General features: G+C 49.1%; 6 protein-coding genes across 11 annotated transcripts; 2 read left to right on the top strand and 4 right to left on the bottom strand.

Annotated features, from left to right (window-relative positions):
* Window positions 1-41: 41 nt before the first annotated feature.
* Window positions 42-4,430, bottom strand: FVEG_02112 (alanine transaminase). 6 transcript variants are annotated; one of them, XM_018889231.1, is made up of 5 exons: window positions 4,135-4,430; window positions 3,919-4,074; window positions 3,558-3,850; window positions 1,392-1,979; window positions 44-1,341 (listed from the first exon to the last, which is right to left on the bottom strand). In XM_018889231.1, exons 3-5 carry the CDS (start codon window positions 3,706-3,708, stop codon window positions 290-292), a joined length of 1,791 nt encoding a protein of 596 aa, XP_018745323.1. In that variant the 5' UTR covers window positions 3,709-3,850; window positions 3,919-4,074; window positions 4,135-4,430; the 3' UTR covers window positions 44-289. The 6 variants fall into 6 exon arrangements, with proteins under 6 accessions (XP_018745324.1, XP_018745323.1, XP_018745322.1 ...); XM_018889230.1 differs by having other exon boundaries at window positions 3,915-4,074; XM_018889228.1 differs by having other exon boundaries at window positions 3,558-3,937; window positions 4,000-4,430.
* A 361-nt stretch (window positions 4,431-4,791) lies between these two features.
* On the top strand, window positions 4,792-5,571 carry FVEG_02111 (50S ribosomal protein L33). Its single transcript, XM_018889227.1, has 3 exons — window positions 4,792-4,917; window positions 4,982-5,098; window positions 5,157-5,571. Exons 1-3 carry the CDS (start codon window positions 4,905-4,907, stop codon window positions 5,198-5,200), a joined length of 174 nt encoding a protein of 57 aa, XP_018745319.1. The 5' UTR covers window positions 4,792-4,904; the 3' UTR covers window positions 5,201-5,571.
* A 165-nt stretch (window positions 5,572-5,736) lies between these two features.
* On the bottom strand, window positions 5,737-9,334 carry FVEG_02110 (hypothetical protein; the record flags this gene model as incomplete). The annotated part of the gene is made up of 5 exons (XM_018889226.1): window positions 5,737-7,381; window positions 7,437-7,541; window positions 7,588-7,816; window positions 7,870-8,733; window positions 8,788-9,334. The coding sequence occupies 5 exons, from the start codon at window positions 9,332-9,334 to the stop codon at window positions 5,737-5,739; spliced, it is 3,390 nt and encodes a 1,129-aa protein (XP_018745318.1).
* A 2,182-nt stretch (window positions 9,335-11,516) lies between these two features.
* On the top strand, window positions 11,517-12,285 carry FVEG_02109 (hypothetical protein; the record flags this gene model as incomplete). Its single annotated transcript, XM_018889225.1, has 2 exons — window positions 11,517-11,697; window positions 11,748-12,285. 2 exons carry the CDS (start codon window positions 11,517-11,519, stop codon window positions 12,023-12,025), a joined length of 459 nt encoding a protein of 152 aa, XP_018745317.1. The 3' UTR covers window positions 12,026-12,285.
* Window positions 12,286-12,289: 4 nt separating this feature from the next.
* FVEG_14980 (hypothetical protein) lies at window positions 12,290-13,447 on the bottom strand (the record flags this gene model as incomplete). Its single annotated transcript, XM_018904040.1, has 1 exon — window positions 12,290-13,447. One exon carries the CDS (start codon window positions 13,445-13,447, stop codon window positions 12,290-12,292), a length of 1,158 nt encoding a protein of 385 aa, XP_018745316.1.
* Window positions 13,448-13,503: 56 nt separating this feature from the next.
* Window positions 13,504-14,183, bottom strand: FVEG_14979 (hypothetical protein). The gene has a single exon (XM_018904039.1). The coding sequence runs from the start codon at window positions 14,005-14,007 to the stop codon at window positions 13,714-13,716; it is 294 nt and encodes a 97-aa protein (XP_018745315.1). The 5' UTR covers window positions 14,008-14,183; the 3' UTR covers window positions 13,504-13,713.
* Between the last annotated feature and the right edge of the window lie 270 nt (window positions 14,184-14,453).

A 14,453-nucleotide genomic window follows, 5' to 3' on the forward strand; every position in this document is an offset into this window, starting at 1 on the left:
CCGGATTTTTCTGTTGTGTTCCGACAGGCTCACAGTCTTGATTGATTGATTGATTGATTGATTGAGGTGGGACACGCCATATTGACATATAACAAAAATGTTAGATTGGTGAACTTCTGTCTATCCAATACCTATCAAGGCGCTAAACTATGCAAAACGATTTCCTGTTTGATAATCCTAAATTTTTATCTCTTTCTTTTCCCTGGGGCCCCGCTCCAGTCCGGCTTTGCGACAGGCGTATCGGGGGTTCGACTCATGATGACAATACTGCGCAGCTGCGACTGATGCTTCATCGGTACTTCTCGAGGAACTCCTTGTGGAACTTGACGATGCTGCCGACCCACTCGGTGCCAGGTGCGAGGAAGGTTGTTCTGAAATGCAGGGTACCCTCTTTCTGACCAAAGCCTGAGCCGGGAACGACGCAGATACCGGTGGCCTCGAGGAGACGCATGCAGTAGAACTCATCTGGGCTTCGACCCTCTGCCTTGGCAGCCTCAGCGGCCTTCTCAGGCAGGTTGATGGTGGGGAAGAGGTACATGGAGCCCTGGGGCTCGGCGCACTCGACTCCCTCCATCTGAGAGAAAGCCTTGTGAAGGGCAGTAGCACGCTCTTGAAGACCGGTGAAGATGCCATCGTACTCCTTCTTGTAAAGCTCGTGCGAGGGCTCGCCCGGCTTGGGAGGGTTGACCATCAACTCAACGATGCACTGACCAATAACAGGGGCGCAGAGCATGATGGAAATGAACTTGTAGATGTTGGCCTCGACCTCGGCATCGAAGTTGACAAGCTCGAAGTAACCTCCACGGTGACCACACTCGCCAACCATGCCCTTGGAGACACTGTGAAGAGAGGCGAGCTCGAGGCCGTCGAACTTGCCAGGGTTCTCCTTCTCAAGGGTGCGGAGGACGGCCTTGAAACTGTGGAACTTGCCGACAAAAACATTTGTCTGGTACACCTCGTCGGCCATAACAACTAGGTTCTCCTTGTTGGCGAACTCAAGGACAGCACGGATGTCCTCCTCGGGAAGAGAGGCACCGGTAGGGTTACCGGGGTTGATAATGACAATGCATCGAACGTCAATGCCGTCAGCCTTGGCCTTTTCGTACGAGGCACGGATGGTGTCGACGTCGGTACCCCAGTTCTTATGCTCATCCAGGAGGTAAGGAACAGCTGTGGCGTCCAAGAGGGAGAGAGTAGCAGTGTAGAGAGGGTACTGGGGAATTGGAATAAGGATGCCGGTCTTAGGGGAGGCGCAGATGACGTTGAGAAGGGTGTTGACACCAGAGGAGGCACCGGCGGACAGGTAAATGTGATCGGGATCTGCAGGGAAGCCATCGCGACCTGAGACAAGTTAGTAACACAGCAGAAACAGAAGCGACGGCAGAACCCACGCTCAATAAACTTGGCGATGCTATCGCGGATAGCAGGAACACCGGTGCTGGCACTGTAGGCACCAACGGAGCCGATCTTGCTCAGGAGGAACTTGGCGCGCTCGATGACATCGGTCTGGTAGCCAAAGTGCTTGGTGAGAGCCTCCTCGTTCTGAAGCAGTATAGGGTTCTCGAGAAGACTGGCGACCTGGCGGAAGAAGGTGATGGGCTTCTGGTCGAGCTGCTGAGGGTTGCCAATGTTTGCAGAAATAACCTGTTTGAAGGGGAGATCGCCGGTATCGCCCTTTGCGATCTTGGCTCGGTATTCCTCGGACTTGACAGCAAGTTCACCACGAACGGCGTACTTGGCGGCGACGACTCGCTGGTTGATGTTCTCTGAAGTCAATTTCATTTTGGCAGGATAGGTAGAGAAGAATGAGGTAGAGGAGGAAGAAGTCGAGGTATAAGGATAGAGGTGACGATGATAGTGGGGGGTAGTAGTAGTAGAAGCAGAAGCAGAACTTTTTGGCGGGGTGAGTAAGGGTCGCGGGGTAGATGTGGCAGTAATAGATTTACTCCAAGCGCAAGCACGGGGGCCAATCTTATAGTCTGTGTAGATACCAAAAAAGTCGAACGAGTTAGCAATTGAATCATCCAATATTTATAAAGCGAATCATGTAAATTATCAGTGCTTTTGTAGGCCTGAGTTTTCAGTCAAGGGGAGGGAGCAAGGCGAGAGAAGTGAGGTGAGGTAGGTATCAGACAAGGATGAGATAGACGAGGAGGAGAGAGGGGAGAGGGGAGCATACAATGAGAGAGTATTACACCAGAACAACACTATTGTCGGTGTAAGAGGGTATCGTGAACTAGGTAGGTAAAGATCAAAGAAAGAAGAAACTCGACTGAGTCAGGAAGAGAGGATAGAGCCTTATACAAATAGACCAGGCAGACGAGACAGGACAAGACAAGGCAAGAAAAAGACTCGGCTCAGAACTAATGTCTAGACATAGGTAATAGAAATCCCCTCGTAGACAAAAGCATTGTTAGTAATAAAAAGCAGAGCAGAGCAGAGCAGAGCAGAGCAGAGCAGAGCAGAGCAGAGCAGAGCAGAGCAATGCAAAGAAAAGAAGAGACCCCAAACCCTTCACTAAAAGGCAACTAACTAATCCACTCTCACCCACTCACACAACACACATCGCCATCGACATCGTAACCTTGGGCCGTAGCGCAATCCACGTCTGGGGACGGATGGAGACCCGGAGTGGATGTGATGCAGATTGTGCAGTTTGTAGACAAACAAAACACCTCAAGTAAGATCAAATCAAATCATGGGGTCCCCAAAATCAGCGCATTTTGCTTGTGATTGCATGACTTGAGCGCATTGTCCATGACGAGGTAGACAAATTGAATGGCTTCAACCCAATCCGATCCACGGACGACATCCGGGGGTGCTTTGGGGGAGAGCGTGGAGAGAGAGCCTAGAGCCTAAGAGCGTGGGTGGTGACCTGGAGACAAGCAAGGGTGCTCCAAATTGGACATTGGGGTTCATTGACTTTCAAGGCCCGGAGCCGGGACGTGACCCCGGAAGGGCACAGATAGTCTCAAGACTCATACAGACGCAGCTGCTGCACATGACCGTGACTGAAATTCATGATACCCTCTCTCTCTCCCGGTCTCCGGGCACTTTGTCCGAAGCCATCGGAAGACTCCGAATATTGATAACAAGAAAGAAAAAAGAGATACACGGCAACAGAACAGGCACTCGTTGACCCGAGACCAGCCGGGCTCTATCTCGGGTCCAATGCCGCTCTTCGGCACTCGCTCTCATATCAGAAGAGAGAAAAAGAGGCGGCTGAAGAAGGACATGATAAAACGTAATAAGTTGAACTAGAACATGGATAACAAGGTGCAGGGGTAATGACAGTACAGCTGCAACAAAAGCCATGAAAAACAGCTATAAGAGATCCAATCGAACTGCCATATCTCTCAGCTGCCTTTCTCTGCCTTGTCTCCTAGATCATCTTCCAAGAGCATCTCGCTCCCGGTTCACTGGGACCGGACCGGCCCTGCAGACTGGGGCGCAGATGAATATAAAGAAGAAAGGAAAAAAAAAAAAAAAACGCAATTGAGCGAGACGATAAAGAAAACCCAGAGAAATCTTCCGTAGAAGTTCTCAGAAAAACGTACCTGAGGTAGCGGGGCGCATGGTGCTCGCACATCGTTGACCGAGCTCGTTGACCTCGGGGTTAGCAGCCAGCCTCGAAGATTTTAAAGGCGGCTGGCATCGCAGCGTCTGGCCGAAGCGGACCGATGCCAGGGGACTTCGACGGGCTAGCATTAGATCTTTGACGCCAGGAAATAATATTCTTCTGTGGTATCCTGTCCTGTCTCTGTGCCGGCCAGAAGCTGTGGAGGCGTGCGTGGAGCTTTGATGCAGAACGATACAAGGGTCCTAGCCGCTGAGACGGTAGTTGAAAGAACTGCCGTTCAAAATATAAGTATGTACGTGCAAGAGGAAAAATAAATACAACGCCCAAGACCTACATACAAGGTTGGAGAGCCAGAGTCTGATTGTGAAGCGAAAGTTACTATGTTGTCTGGCCAGATAAGCTACTCACTCACCACTAACCTGTTGAGCTAGTTGGGAGATCAATATAATAAGATCCCGTCAAAATCCCTATCACCTCGCCGCTGTTTGGTCTCGCTTATTCCCGTGGCGGGTTAGCCGTGACTGGGAGCTTTACGTAGTAGGGCGCAGATATACCTGGGAGTCACCACAGATCCGATTCCGCAATTGTGATTGTTGACGAGAAGTAGGTAAGGTAGAGAGAACAGCACAGAGATAATGTGTTCGAATCAAAGAGGGGCAATATCCTTGTTGGGGTTGTAAGAGCCAAGATTGAGATGGTCACGCTTGTGTGATCAAACGCACTCTACCTCGTAGATAATCTCTGTGCAACATTCACCTCTGGGATTAGATGCTTGGTACAAATCAGTACGTTCTGGCTTTTTATACCGCTTGTTGAGGTTGTCTCTCAAAGAATTTGCCCGATATCGTGGTTAGGGACATTGTGTGCAAGGGTTTAAATAGTCGAGACCACCGGTCTCGGATCAAGTAAGTACAGTAATCTTGTCAGAACCAATTGATCCGTCCCCCAAATGTCTTGCTTGTATAGTGATACCATGCATCGTTTGTTAGCCCTATCACGATTACTCCCAGTAAGCTACGGAGTAAGCTTGTGTGAGAAGACAGCTAAATAATACAACATTGTCAGTTAAGGTGCACACCTTAAATACACAGCTTCTCATTGGTCAGCCATGGATGTTTTTGACTCAAGCTCTCGGTGAACATTATTACCTCCGTACAGCGCTCATACATACTTGTACCTAGGTAGGTACTCACCGAGAGCAGTGACCATTACGGCGCTACGTTTTGCCGACAGCCGCCTAACGTCGCCTGCATCTGTAAATTCTCTACTATCACGGCGACTGACGTACAGCAAGATTTAAGCCATCTGATCCACGTCAATCGAAATGGCAAAGAAGGGTAGGCACAGACTCTCAAGATGACCCGAATCAATCAGGCTGTTGCTGACTCTCTTCTTTAACAGCCAAGGCTCGCCTGGTGCATGCGCGCCTCGTCTCCATGGCCATGACTGGCTTCTTCTATACCTTCAAGCGTCCCAGAACCGCACCCATGATGAGCATGTTAAAATACGATCCCATCGGTACGGCCTGACAATACTAAAAGTACCTGGAACCATCAGCTAATCCTGACAATGGCAGTGCGTAAGAAGGTGTTGTTCCTTGAAACCAAAAAGAGGAAGTGAAAGCCGCCCACCCACGCTCCATCATACCTTGTTCGATACAAGAACCCAACATCCGAGTTTCTTGCTTGAGCTAGAATTGGCTCTTTGACTGCAAGCCACCACGTACGCGCCATGTAACACTACACTAGAGAGCATCGCTGGAGTTTTGGGCATCAGGATCCTGCCTCTTCGAAATGCGACTATACATGTACAACATAGATCACAATATTGCCCTTACAATATGGCTGCATTCGCATGCCACTGAATTTAACGACCAGAATATCATGTTACTGTGCCTGCCTTGTGCGTGAGCTCTGCCTACCTAGGTATTTGGATACAAATGATATGGTGCAAATCATCATCCCATCCACCATTCACGAATTATCTTCTTCAAACCACCAAATGCCCACCATGATTGTTCCACAAAGTTAAATTCTAGTTACCTATGCTCCCCGGAAATTTGAAGGTCTAGTAATTGGAGAAACCTCGAATTCCCTCCGACACACAATATCATTGTATCATGGCGATTACCTGCGGTCTTTTCGTTTGTAAGCATATTAGTTCGATTGCTTCGAGTACGTCTTTCGGATCACATGGCGTGTTCGAAGCAACAAAGGCCTGTCTGAACTCTTAGGTTGCGAGTCGGCTGGTGCTTCCTCCGACTTGACTCGTTTGTTAGGAGATGCGATATGGTCTTCCTTGTCCACAAAAGAGATACTGTGCTTTTTCCCGATTCCACCGTCATCCTTGCCAGTTGGCAGAATTTCTTTGGCAAAATCTTCCATAGTAGGGAAGTCCCAGTTAGGGCGTGCAGACTTTGGCTGGATCAAACCCGACCGAATCTGTTCAACCACCTCAGGGTTGCTACAGCCTGTAGCCGAATTGACTTTAGCTACCACAGGCCTGTTGTACTGACTGTGATTTGCAGGTGGTCTGATAGTATCGGTTTCCTGCGTCGAGGCAGTCGAAAGTCGTAGGATAGATCGGGGGGCAGAGCCTTCTCGGCGCCTCGTTTGCTCCTGTATTACCGAGGGCGCCGGTGCTGGTGAAGATGCTTCCAATGCCGGACTGGCTACGACGACTTTACGACGATATCTTTCTTCCTGGTAATGTAAATCAAGAGTAGTGAGGCCACTCAGGCTGGTCGATCCCTCCCTGTCAGTACTCTTCTCTTGACCACACGACTTAGGCTCTTCAGGAGCGCGCTCATTAAAGTAAGAGGACTGAGTTCCTGTCTCGCCCCCTCGTGGTGCATGCGAGCCGACAGGTTGCGGTACAACGCCCAGTTTCTCATTAACCCAGTGGCGCTCCTTGCTCAGGTAAAAGGCGGTAGACTGCATTACCTGATTAAGATCAACCATCTTGTTGAACGTGGTGTTAAGATTTTCCACCCTGGGAACCTGCTCGGTCATTCCTTCTAGCTGGTTCTTCAAAGCATCAATTGCTTTGAGATCCTGTATCTGTCTCTGGAATAGTTCTGCATTTACACCGGAGCCACACTCCAAAGCAGCAAGCTGTTTTTGTAGATCGTGGGTTTTCTTGCGTTCTTCAGCCAACGTCTCGCGCAACAACTGAGATTCTGGACCACTCGATGACATCCCTTCGAGTTGAATTTTGACTTGTTGAAGATGAGCCTCTACCGCTGCCTGCATAGTTTCAGACTTGGAGATCTCTTTCTCTGAGGCAACCCTTTCCTCCTCAAGCTTTGTCGTGAGCGTAGTTTTGATATCACAAATAGTTGCTTGCAAGTATTCTTTGGCCTGCTCGTCGCTCTCAAGCATGGAAGTTTTCATGAGATCGAGCTTCTTAGACCATTCTTGAGAGATCTGGTGCAGAGTTTTCTCCAGATCCCCGATCTTTGATTCACGATCTTGAAGCTGTTTGGCTAACCTGTCGTCAATATGAGTCTGGAACCCTTCTTGCCAAACCGAATGGCCAGTAGCAAGTCTGGCTAAACTTTTATTTGTTTCGTCGCAGGTATTCTGGGTGGCGAGAGTTTTGGCAGAAATGTCCCCCAGATGCTCAACGAGAGCCTGGTGTGTTTGCTTATGCCACTGCTGACCTTTTGATTGAGTCTCCTGTTGATCGGCGATGTTGTTATGCAGCTTCTCAAAGTGCTCCTGGACGATATCCTGAAGAGACCCGGCTGACTGTTTTGCATCATTTTGAGACGAGATTATCTTCTGTATCTCAGACATCAAACTGGAAGGTTGATTAGAGCGCGAGGAAAATGAAGCGAGAGATAAGAATCACATACCGGGAGATAATGTTCGTTTCTAACTTATCCGCCATCATCTTGACTTCTTCATTCGTCGTTAGGCCATCACTGCGCAACTCCAAATGACCGTTCATCAGGTCGAGTCTACACATTAGTTAGCAAGATTCTTTCGGGAGACATGTTGACTTACTTCTCCAAAAGGGTGTTTGTTAACCTTTCCTGTTTCTTACTCCACTCATTGTACTTCTCGTTACTTTCTCTTAGTGAGGACATATCAGAACGAAACGTTTTCACCTCATCCAGTAAGTTTGATTCAGTTTTCAGACGGTTCTGGAGTTCAATGGCTCCTTTCCTTTCTCGATTTATTTCCTTCTCCTGATTTTCGAGCCTCAGTTGCAGCTCGGAAATTGTGTGGGTTTCTAAGCCATACAGTCAGTCTCTGGTTGTGATACAACGTAATCGGTGATCTTACGCTTCTGTGCTTCTTGCTCAGACTCGGAACGATATTTTTCAATGCACGATTTGAGTTCTTCGCGCTTCCTGTGACTGTCCTCCAATGCTAGCTCAACTGCTTTGGCCTCTTTCTCTCGCCTGTCCCTCTCCTTTTGCAGCTCATCGTTCGCTTCTTTATGAAGATTGCGAACCCTTGAAAAGAGATCCTGCTGTTCTTTAATAGCTTCATTAAGCTTTGCTCGGTGTTTGCGATACTTTTCATGAGTGGCTGCCTCGTGATCTCGAGATTTGATTAAGTCGGAGCGAAGAGACTCAATCTCACCCTGTAATCTTTGAGTTTCCTTTTCCGCCAGTGATCCTTCTTCTTGCAACTTGTCAAGGCGACTCTTCGAATCCCCAATCGCGGAATCTTTTTCTGAGACGAGTTGCACAGACTCTTCTAAAGCCTTCTGAGTGTGCTGCAACTTATCCTCAAGAATTGTAATCTCCTGAAGGGCCTCCTGACGCTCAGCTTCAGCGATCTGTATGCACTCATTCCAGTATTCAGCCACGTTCTGCATTGCAATTTTCTTTCGGTCAGGCTCAAATTTTGATGGAGGATAGACTCTCTGTTTAGCTGAGCGTTTTCTTGAGATATTGCTGCTCCTGGAAGTTGGGCGATCATTGTTTCTGTCAGACACTCTGTGGTATTTAGATGCCGATGGGGGCTGAGTCGGCCAGTGACCACGGGATACACGATTTCGGGATTTTGTAGTGGTCATGGGAGTCCTGGGAACAGGTGCCTCCAGGTCACCACAAACACTGGAAGAGGGCGGTTGATGTGAGACTCGGTCAACACGGGTAATATGTGGAAGGGGAAGTTTTAGATCTTCAAGTTGGCGTCCTAGACTTGAGCCTTAGCGGGAATGACCATTGAGCTTCGTGGTTTGTTACTTACCATGGACTTTGATGTGAGGTAGAGAAATTTTTGCCTGTTTTCCTAGCTGTTGAGAAACTTGAGCTTTGGTAGCCCCTTTACTGAAGCGAGAAGTATCCAAGGTAGATCCAGTTTCTGTTGGAGGTGGTGCGTTTATATCAGAAGCTTCTGATATGTTTTCATGAGAGAGCCCGGAGCTACCAATACAGATGACTGATGCTTCGCCAGGGCTTTCTCGTGTAGAAGGTTTCTCCAGTGGAATTATGGTGTGACTCGAAGAATTATCCGACCGACCACTGAGGTTTTCTCCATTATGATGAGAAGAAATCTCAGAGAGAACTTTGCCCCCTGTTAGACCAAGCTCAGGCAGATCTAAAGGTGCCGCAGGCTTATGGATATGGACAGGGGCGAGTAGTGGACTGGGTGGAGAGTGTTTAGCAGGAATGTTTGTCGGCACAGGGAAGAATTGGGAAGTATCAGTTGATTGAGGCTGCTCAGGTTTAGGTCTCCGCGAGAACTGCCCAGGACGGGGAGGTTTCTTTTCGGCAAAGCAGAAGCCTTCGGCCATTGTTGATGTCGAAACCTCCTCTCTTGGTATCGAGAATCTCCTGAGATGAAGCTGATTCAAAAATGTATTAGGCGCGGCCTGGGAATCCGGGATGACCGATCCGAGGCTATTGAAATCTCCTTCATCTTCAACAGGTCCAAAAGAGATCTGGCTGCTGCTTCTACTGAATGATGCTCTGGGTCTCGGGTCTGGTGAGGCGGTCATCTGCACCCGAGTAGCTGGTAGGCCAGCCAGACCTCACGGCTTACAAAGAAAGAAGCTCTGTGTTACGTTGAGATGTAGAAGAGTATCTTCGGCTTTGGGCATAGGGGTGATGTGAATAAGTTGAAAATGAATACGTGAGTTGGCAGAGAAGAGAAAAAAGTCCCCAAACCTTAGGCTGGCCCGAACCCCCTTCTTCCCTCAGCCGTCCTTTCAACATTTATGTTGGAAGGTGTTTAGGATGCGGTTTCCAGTTGGAGTTCCCGCCATATGATTTTAGGGAAGCTGCACCTGCCTGGAACGAATAGGTACAGTGATTCATTACCTATTCTGCCCCTTGGTGCCTGCCGCGGGCAGACTTTGAGCGGAATCAGATAAGGTACCTACCTAGGTATATCTCGAAAAGCTTGGAGCAGGAGGAACATTAGGAAGCATACCGTAAGGAGGTAACTACCTACCTTAGTAGGCAGTAGCGAAGGGAGTTCCTCGCGTCTTCTACCTACCTAAACTGTCTGGCCGCGTTCCTTCTTCTGACCTCCGAGGTATAGGAATTCAACTACCGTACGAATTACCAGGAGGACTTTTACCTTATACTTCTGAGGGGTGAAGGAATACGTAAACTGATAACCCTCCTAGAAAGCAGTACCTATAATCACCCCGTTTTCACTCGTGGCCTGACACCGTCCTTCCAGGTCGTGTAGATAACCTCCTTAATTGTATTAGTCAAGCTTATTATCTGGCTTCATTTGTATGGGAATATTCGAGAGAGAAAGAGTGGTGTGTTCCTTTCTTAATTGTTTCAGCTCGCACATCGACTGAACTACCTACGAGTCGCATTGGGAGATGTTATGTTCTAGGCAAATTGTGATTGTGACTATATGCGGTGGTGCTTCACACTGACTCAAATAAGTTAGGGCCATATACGATCTCCGGCTGTTATACAAGCATCAAACATACACGGAATCGAAAGAAGGGAACTGTAAAGGAGGCCTCGTTTTTGTATCACGCAGCATTGGATGGTTGCATCACCCTGAGCAGGGCCATGAATCTATTTCAACTACTAAACCTGGCGCTTATACCAGCTAGACCAGATCTAAGATGATGCAACATCGCATCGCCAAAATTTTCGCTTAGAAGTAAAATCTAGAACGGCGGTTATCTAGAGTTCAGCGTCTTCTCTTTCTGCCAAGATCAATCTCAAACGCCGTCAAAACCATGACAACGGCTGCAGGTCAACTTACACGATAAGCATATAAAGAACCAACAACGACCCCTGGCGCTTCGGTTCAGAAAAGGACGCCAACGATGCATAGGCCACCGCTAGTTGATCATTGTCAACCGCCGTTATCACCGGCCCAACATCAAAGAGTGAAACGAATATCCAACACCCACATGCACTACGACTTAATCCCCCAAACTAAGGCTTTGCAGAACCAATCCGGCGGCTCATCACTGTGAAAAATATGAAAATATTCCCTTGCGCACAATAATGGCCCTGCATTAATCACCCTTTGGCGCGTGACGAAGTACAGGCATCGAGGTTGATGAAGTCCGGATCTGAAGTCTTATTGGCTGGACCCCTGTTTGAGGCTTCGCCGCTCAGCGCTTCGAGCTGGATTGTCACCAATCACAGATGCGCGTGTTACTATATCGCGGTTCCTGCTGCTGTGCTTGAGTCTCGGCCCCGTGACGGAAATCCAATGATGATTCGTCTTGAATACTCGGGACTTGAGAGCCAAGTCGGTATCAAGGATGCCAGGGTCTGAGTACTACGCTTGTGGAGGATGAACCAAAGATTTGGCGATGTATATACAAGTGCCTGCCCTCGCCAAAGAGGCGGCATTCTTGAAAAGTTCCTAACCCTTCTATCTTAATTACATGGTATTTTTCCTTTTTCATTTATCCCAGGTTCTGTGAACCTTCTTGTGCAGCTTCTCGAGCAGCCCATATCCTTACACCAGCTTACACAGACTCAAAGACAATGTCTTCAACAAGTAACCCTTTTCCCCTTGCGTCGGAGAGCTATGATGATAGTGCTCCCGGTGCCGACTCTGGCACCGAGGCGGGTGCTGCTGGTGACAGCTCAGGCAACTCTGTTTCTATCTCTCAAGGCGGCATGATTGCTATCATCATTGTTGTTGTTGTCGTCAGTTTGATCGGCAGTATGCATCTCTCTCCTCATAATCGTTTGCATGCACTGACTTTATTATAGTCTCCACAGCCGCTCTCTTTTTCATAGCAAAGAGGCGCGAATGGACAATGCGAGAGACAATCAGGAAGTCCGCCCGCAAAGTTGTTACAGCTCTTACACCGCGGAGAACAGAGTTCCCTTCATCAGTCAAAGACGGACCGGTTCCATCTCATCGTAATCGTACAAGAATTGCTGATGATGATGTCCCTCCGACACCAAGAATTCGGCCTGAGGATCTTGAAAAGGGTCTAGCTCAAGCCAAGGCAAAGCGTAAGGAGAAGAAGTGGTTGAAGAAGTGAAAAAGCAGCAGCAGAGGGAGATCCTCAATGTGGTGTGCAACTGGCAGTCACGCTGGCAGGAGTGGTCATAGAAGTTGTCAGCCACGTATTTGATGGTTGTGGTCTTAAATTGGTGTTTCCAACGGACAGGATCCGGGTATCATCCATGTATAAATAGTAACCTTCCACGCATGGGCTGTCTCATCTTTACTCCACGAACTGAGTATTAACGCCTTTGCTATTCTGATAATGAAATCCAAGCGCCTGTTTTGTCTTTCTCGTTTCTTAGATTCGTCTAAACGTGTTGCCACTGGCGCTGCGTCGAGCAGCTCCCGTTCGCTTGTCCCGGGGTTCAGCAGGCAGCTCCTCCTCTCTCTTCTTTTGCTTTCTCCTTGACTCTGGAATGAAGGACACTTGGCGCTCGCCAACAACTTCTCCTCTGGCCTGGTGAGTGCGCCCCGACTTTTGCTGTCTCGAGCCAAGCGCCGTGTCCTTGACAGCCCGTCCCTGGTTGCTGGTGGACGACACACGCATGACAACGTCTTCGTCCTTGGTCTTTCGCCTTGGTGCTGGGACTGCCTTCTCCACATCTTCGTCACTGGACGCATCATCGTCCGAATCCTTGCCTTGATAACGGGCCGGAGCCTTCGAATCAACCTGCTGTCCCACCGCAGTGCTTGGGTTGAGAGCACGGAACTCTCCAGTGGTCTCATCCACCTGGAAGGCTTCATCCTCAAACATCTTGCTGAAACGGGAATCACCAAGAACACCAACATTGGTGTCAACCTCGGCTCTGTTCTCCTGCTTCTTGAGAATCTTGTCCACCATCTTCTGGTTGACCTTGACCTTCTTAGTACCCCTGATTCTGCTTGCGCGTTCCTTCTCGACCTTATCCTTGATACGCTTGGTCCTCTCCTCTTCCCAGACGTATGGGTTGGCAATCAGTCTAGCCTGCTCGTACAGCTTGGAGGCAACAAAGTATCCGTGCATGTAAGGTCGAAGTAGGTTTGTCTTTCCAACCAGGTGGGACAAGCTCAGTTGCTTCAGTTCGGGTAGTGTCAAGAACTTGTAGTTGTCGTATGTTTCGGTGTGCACCTCTTCCGCCATTTCTTCGACCATGTTGTCCAAGAATGAGCACCATTTAGGAGCGGGACCTAGTTGGGGAACGAAGAACGCATGCTGCTGCTTGCCTTCGTTGGCTGTCATGATCATACCAGTATTCTTGCACCATGCAACGTCGTTGATGTCCACGATAGGCTCCACGGATGTCCAAGGATCTCCCGTCGCTTCATCCCATAGCTTGATGATACGCTTATCCGCTGACAGGATCTTCTTTTCTTGTGATGCCGTCGTCATGTGAATGAGCTTATGCACAGGGAAACCGTATCCTTGATCCTTCCTCATGAGAGGCACGGGTCGTCGTAGATCGAAAATCTGCATCATGCCACTGGAAGCACCCGTAACAATAGAAAGGCCTGAAGGGCTGAAGTCTAATGCTGTAACCTCACCTTCGTGGCCGCTTAGCAAGGCGACCCTGGACTTGGATCGGGGATCCCAAAACTCAACTGTTCCTATTGAAGTTCCAAAAGCGAGCAGGTTGTGGGTATTCTCAGCGATAGCAGCCGTGTTGACGCTGCCAACCCCAATACCTCCTTGTAAACCGCCCCCAGTAAGTTCATCGTCGCCACCAACATCGACCTGATATGACTTCATGAAGCGTCCCAGCTCAAGGTTGAGGCGGAACACCTCGCCCTTGCCATCGCCATCCAAGCCCACGGCTGGCACAAGAGCCTCGGTAGATTGCCGGTCGTAGACAAGAGCTCGACCATATCTGGGAAGACGGACTTCATAATGGCAGCCCATGGGAGTGTGGAATTCGAGGCGGCGATCGGTCTGAAGGTGAAGGGATTTGGAGTAATCGGTTGACAGGAGCTCGAATGAGTGGTTGAGGGAGTTGGTATGACGAGCGAAAGACAGCGACAACTGAGGCAGGTTATGAACATGAATCTGCGGCTTGTATGTGCCTGTGCTCATGATCCAGTCACCATCCTCACTGACACGGATACAGTTACTGGCCTCTTCGAACTCGAAATCTTGTAGAAGCTCGACACGATTCTGGTATTCGGCATCGTCCTTCAAACTTCGCTTTCTGCGGCGCGCAAGCCAGTCGGGCAGAGGTCGGGCACTAGATGCGCCCGAAATTGTGTAAACGGGAACGGCTCCCGGATTTGAAAGCTTCATGATGGCGGCGTTACAGCAAAACCGCACTGAGTAAACTTGGTTGTCGTGCTGAGAGGAATAATGCAAGTTTTGCGATTCACCCGCTGATGCGCCTTGGACTTGGAAAAAAATCAAGGTGAAGAAAAACGACGCCCCACTATCTTCGGTGTGCTCGGTGACTCTCGGTAAGGGACCCCAGTGGATATCTCAAGCAGAGGGAAAATGTATG

This window comes from Fusarium verticillioides, chromosome 6 (assembly GCF_000149555.1).
Source record: "Fusarium verticillioides 7600 chromosome 6, whole genome shotgun sequence".
In the NCBI taxonomy this organism is placed as follows: domain Eukaryota; kingdom Fungi; phylum Ascomycota; class Sordariomycetes; order Hypocreales; family Nectriaceae; genus Fusarium; species Fusarium verticillioides.

What these genes read in the sequence shown, in the direction of transcription:
- FVEG_02112 (XM_018889231.1), bottom strand. Translation starts at nt 3,708, where the DNA reads ATGCTAGCCCGTCGAAGTCCCCTGGCATCGGTCCGCTTCGGCCAGACG. An exon ending in CATGCGCCCCGCTACCTCAG is followed by an intron (nt 1,980 to 3,557) that starts GTACGTTTTTCT and finishes GTATCTACACAG; the next exon opens with ACTATAAGATTGGCCCCCGT. An exon ending in CATCGCCAAGTTTATTGAGC is followed by an intron (nt 1,342 to 1,391) that starts GTGGGTTCTGCC and finishes AACTTGTCTCAG; the next exon opens with GTCGCGATGGCTTCCCTGCA.
- FVEG_14979 (XM_018904039.1), bottom strand. Translation starts at nt 14,007, where the DNA reads ATGTTCATAACCTGCCTCAGTTGTCGCTGTCTTTCGCTCGTCATACCA.
- FVEG_02111 (XM_018889227.1), top strand. An exon ending in GTTAAAATACGATCCCATCG is followed by an intron (nt 5,099 to 5,156) that starts GTACGGCCTGAC and finishes TGACAATGGCAG; the next exon opens with TGCGTAAGAAGGTGTTGTTC.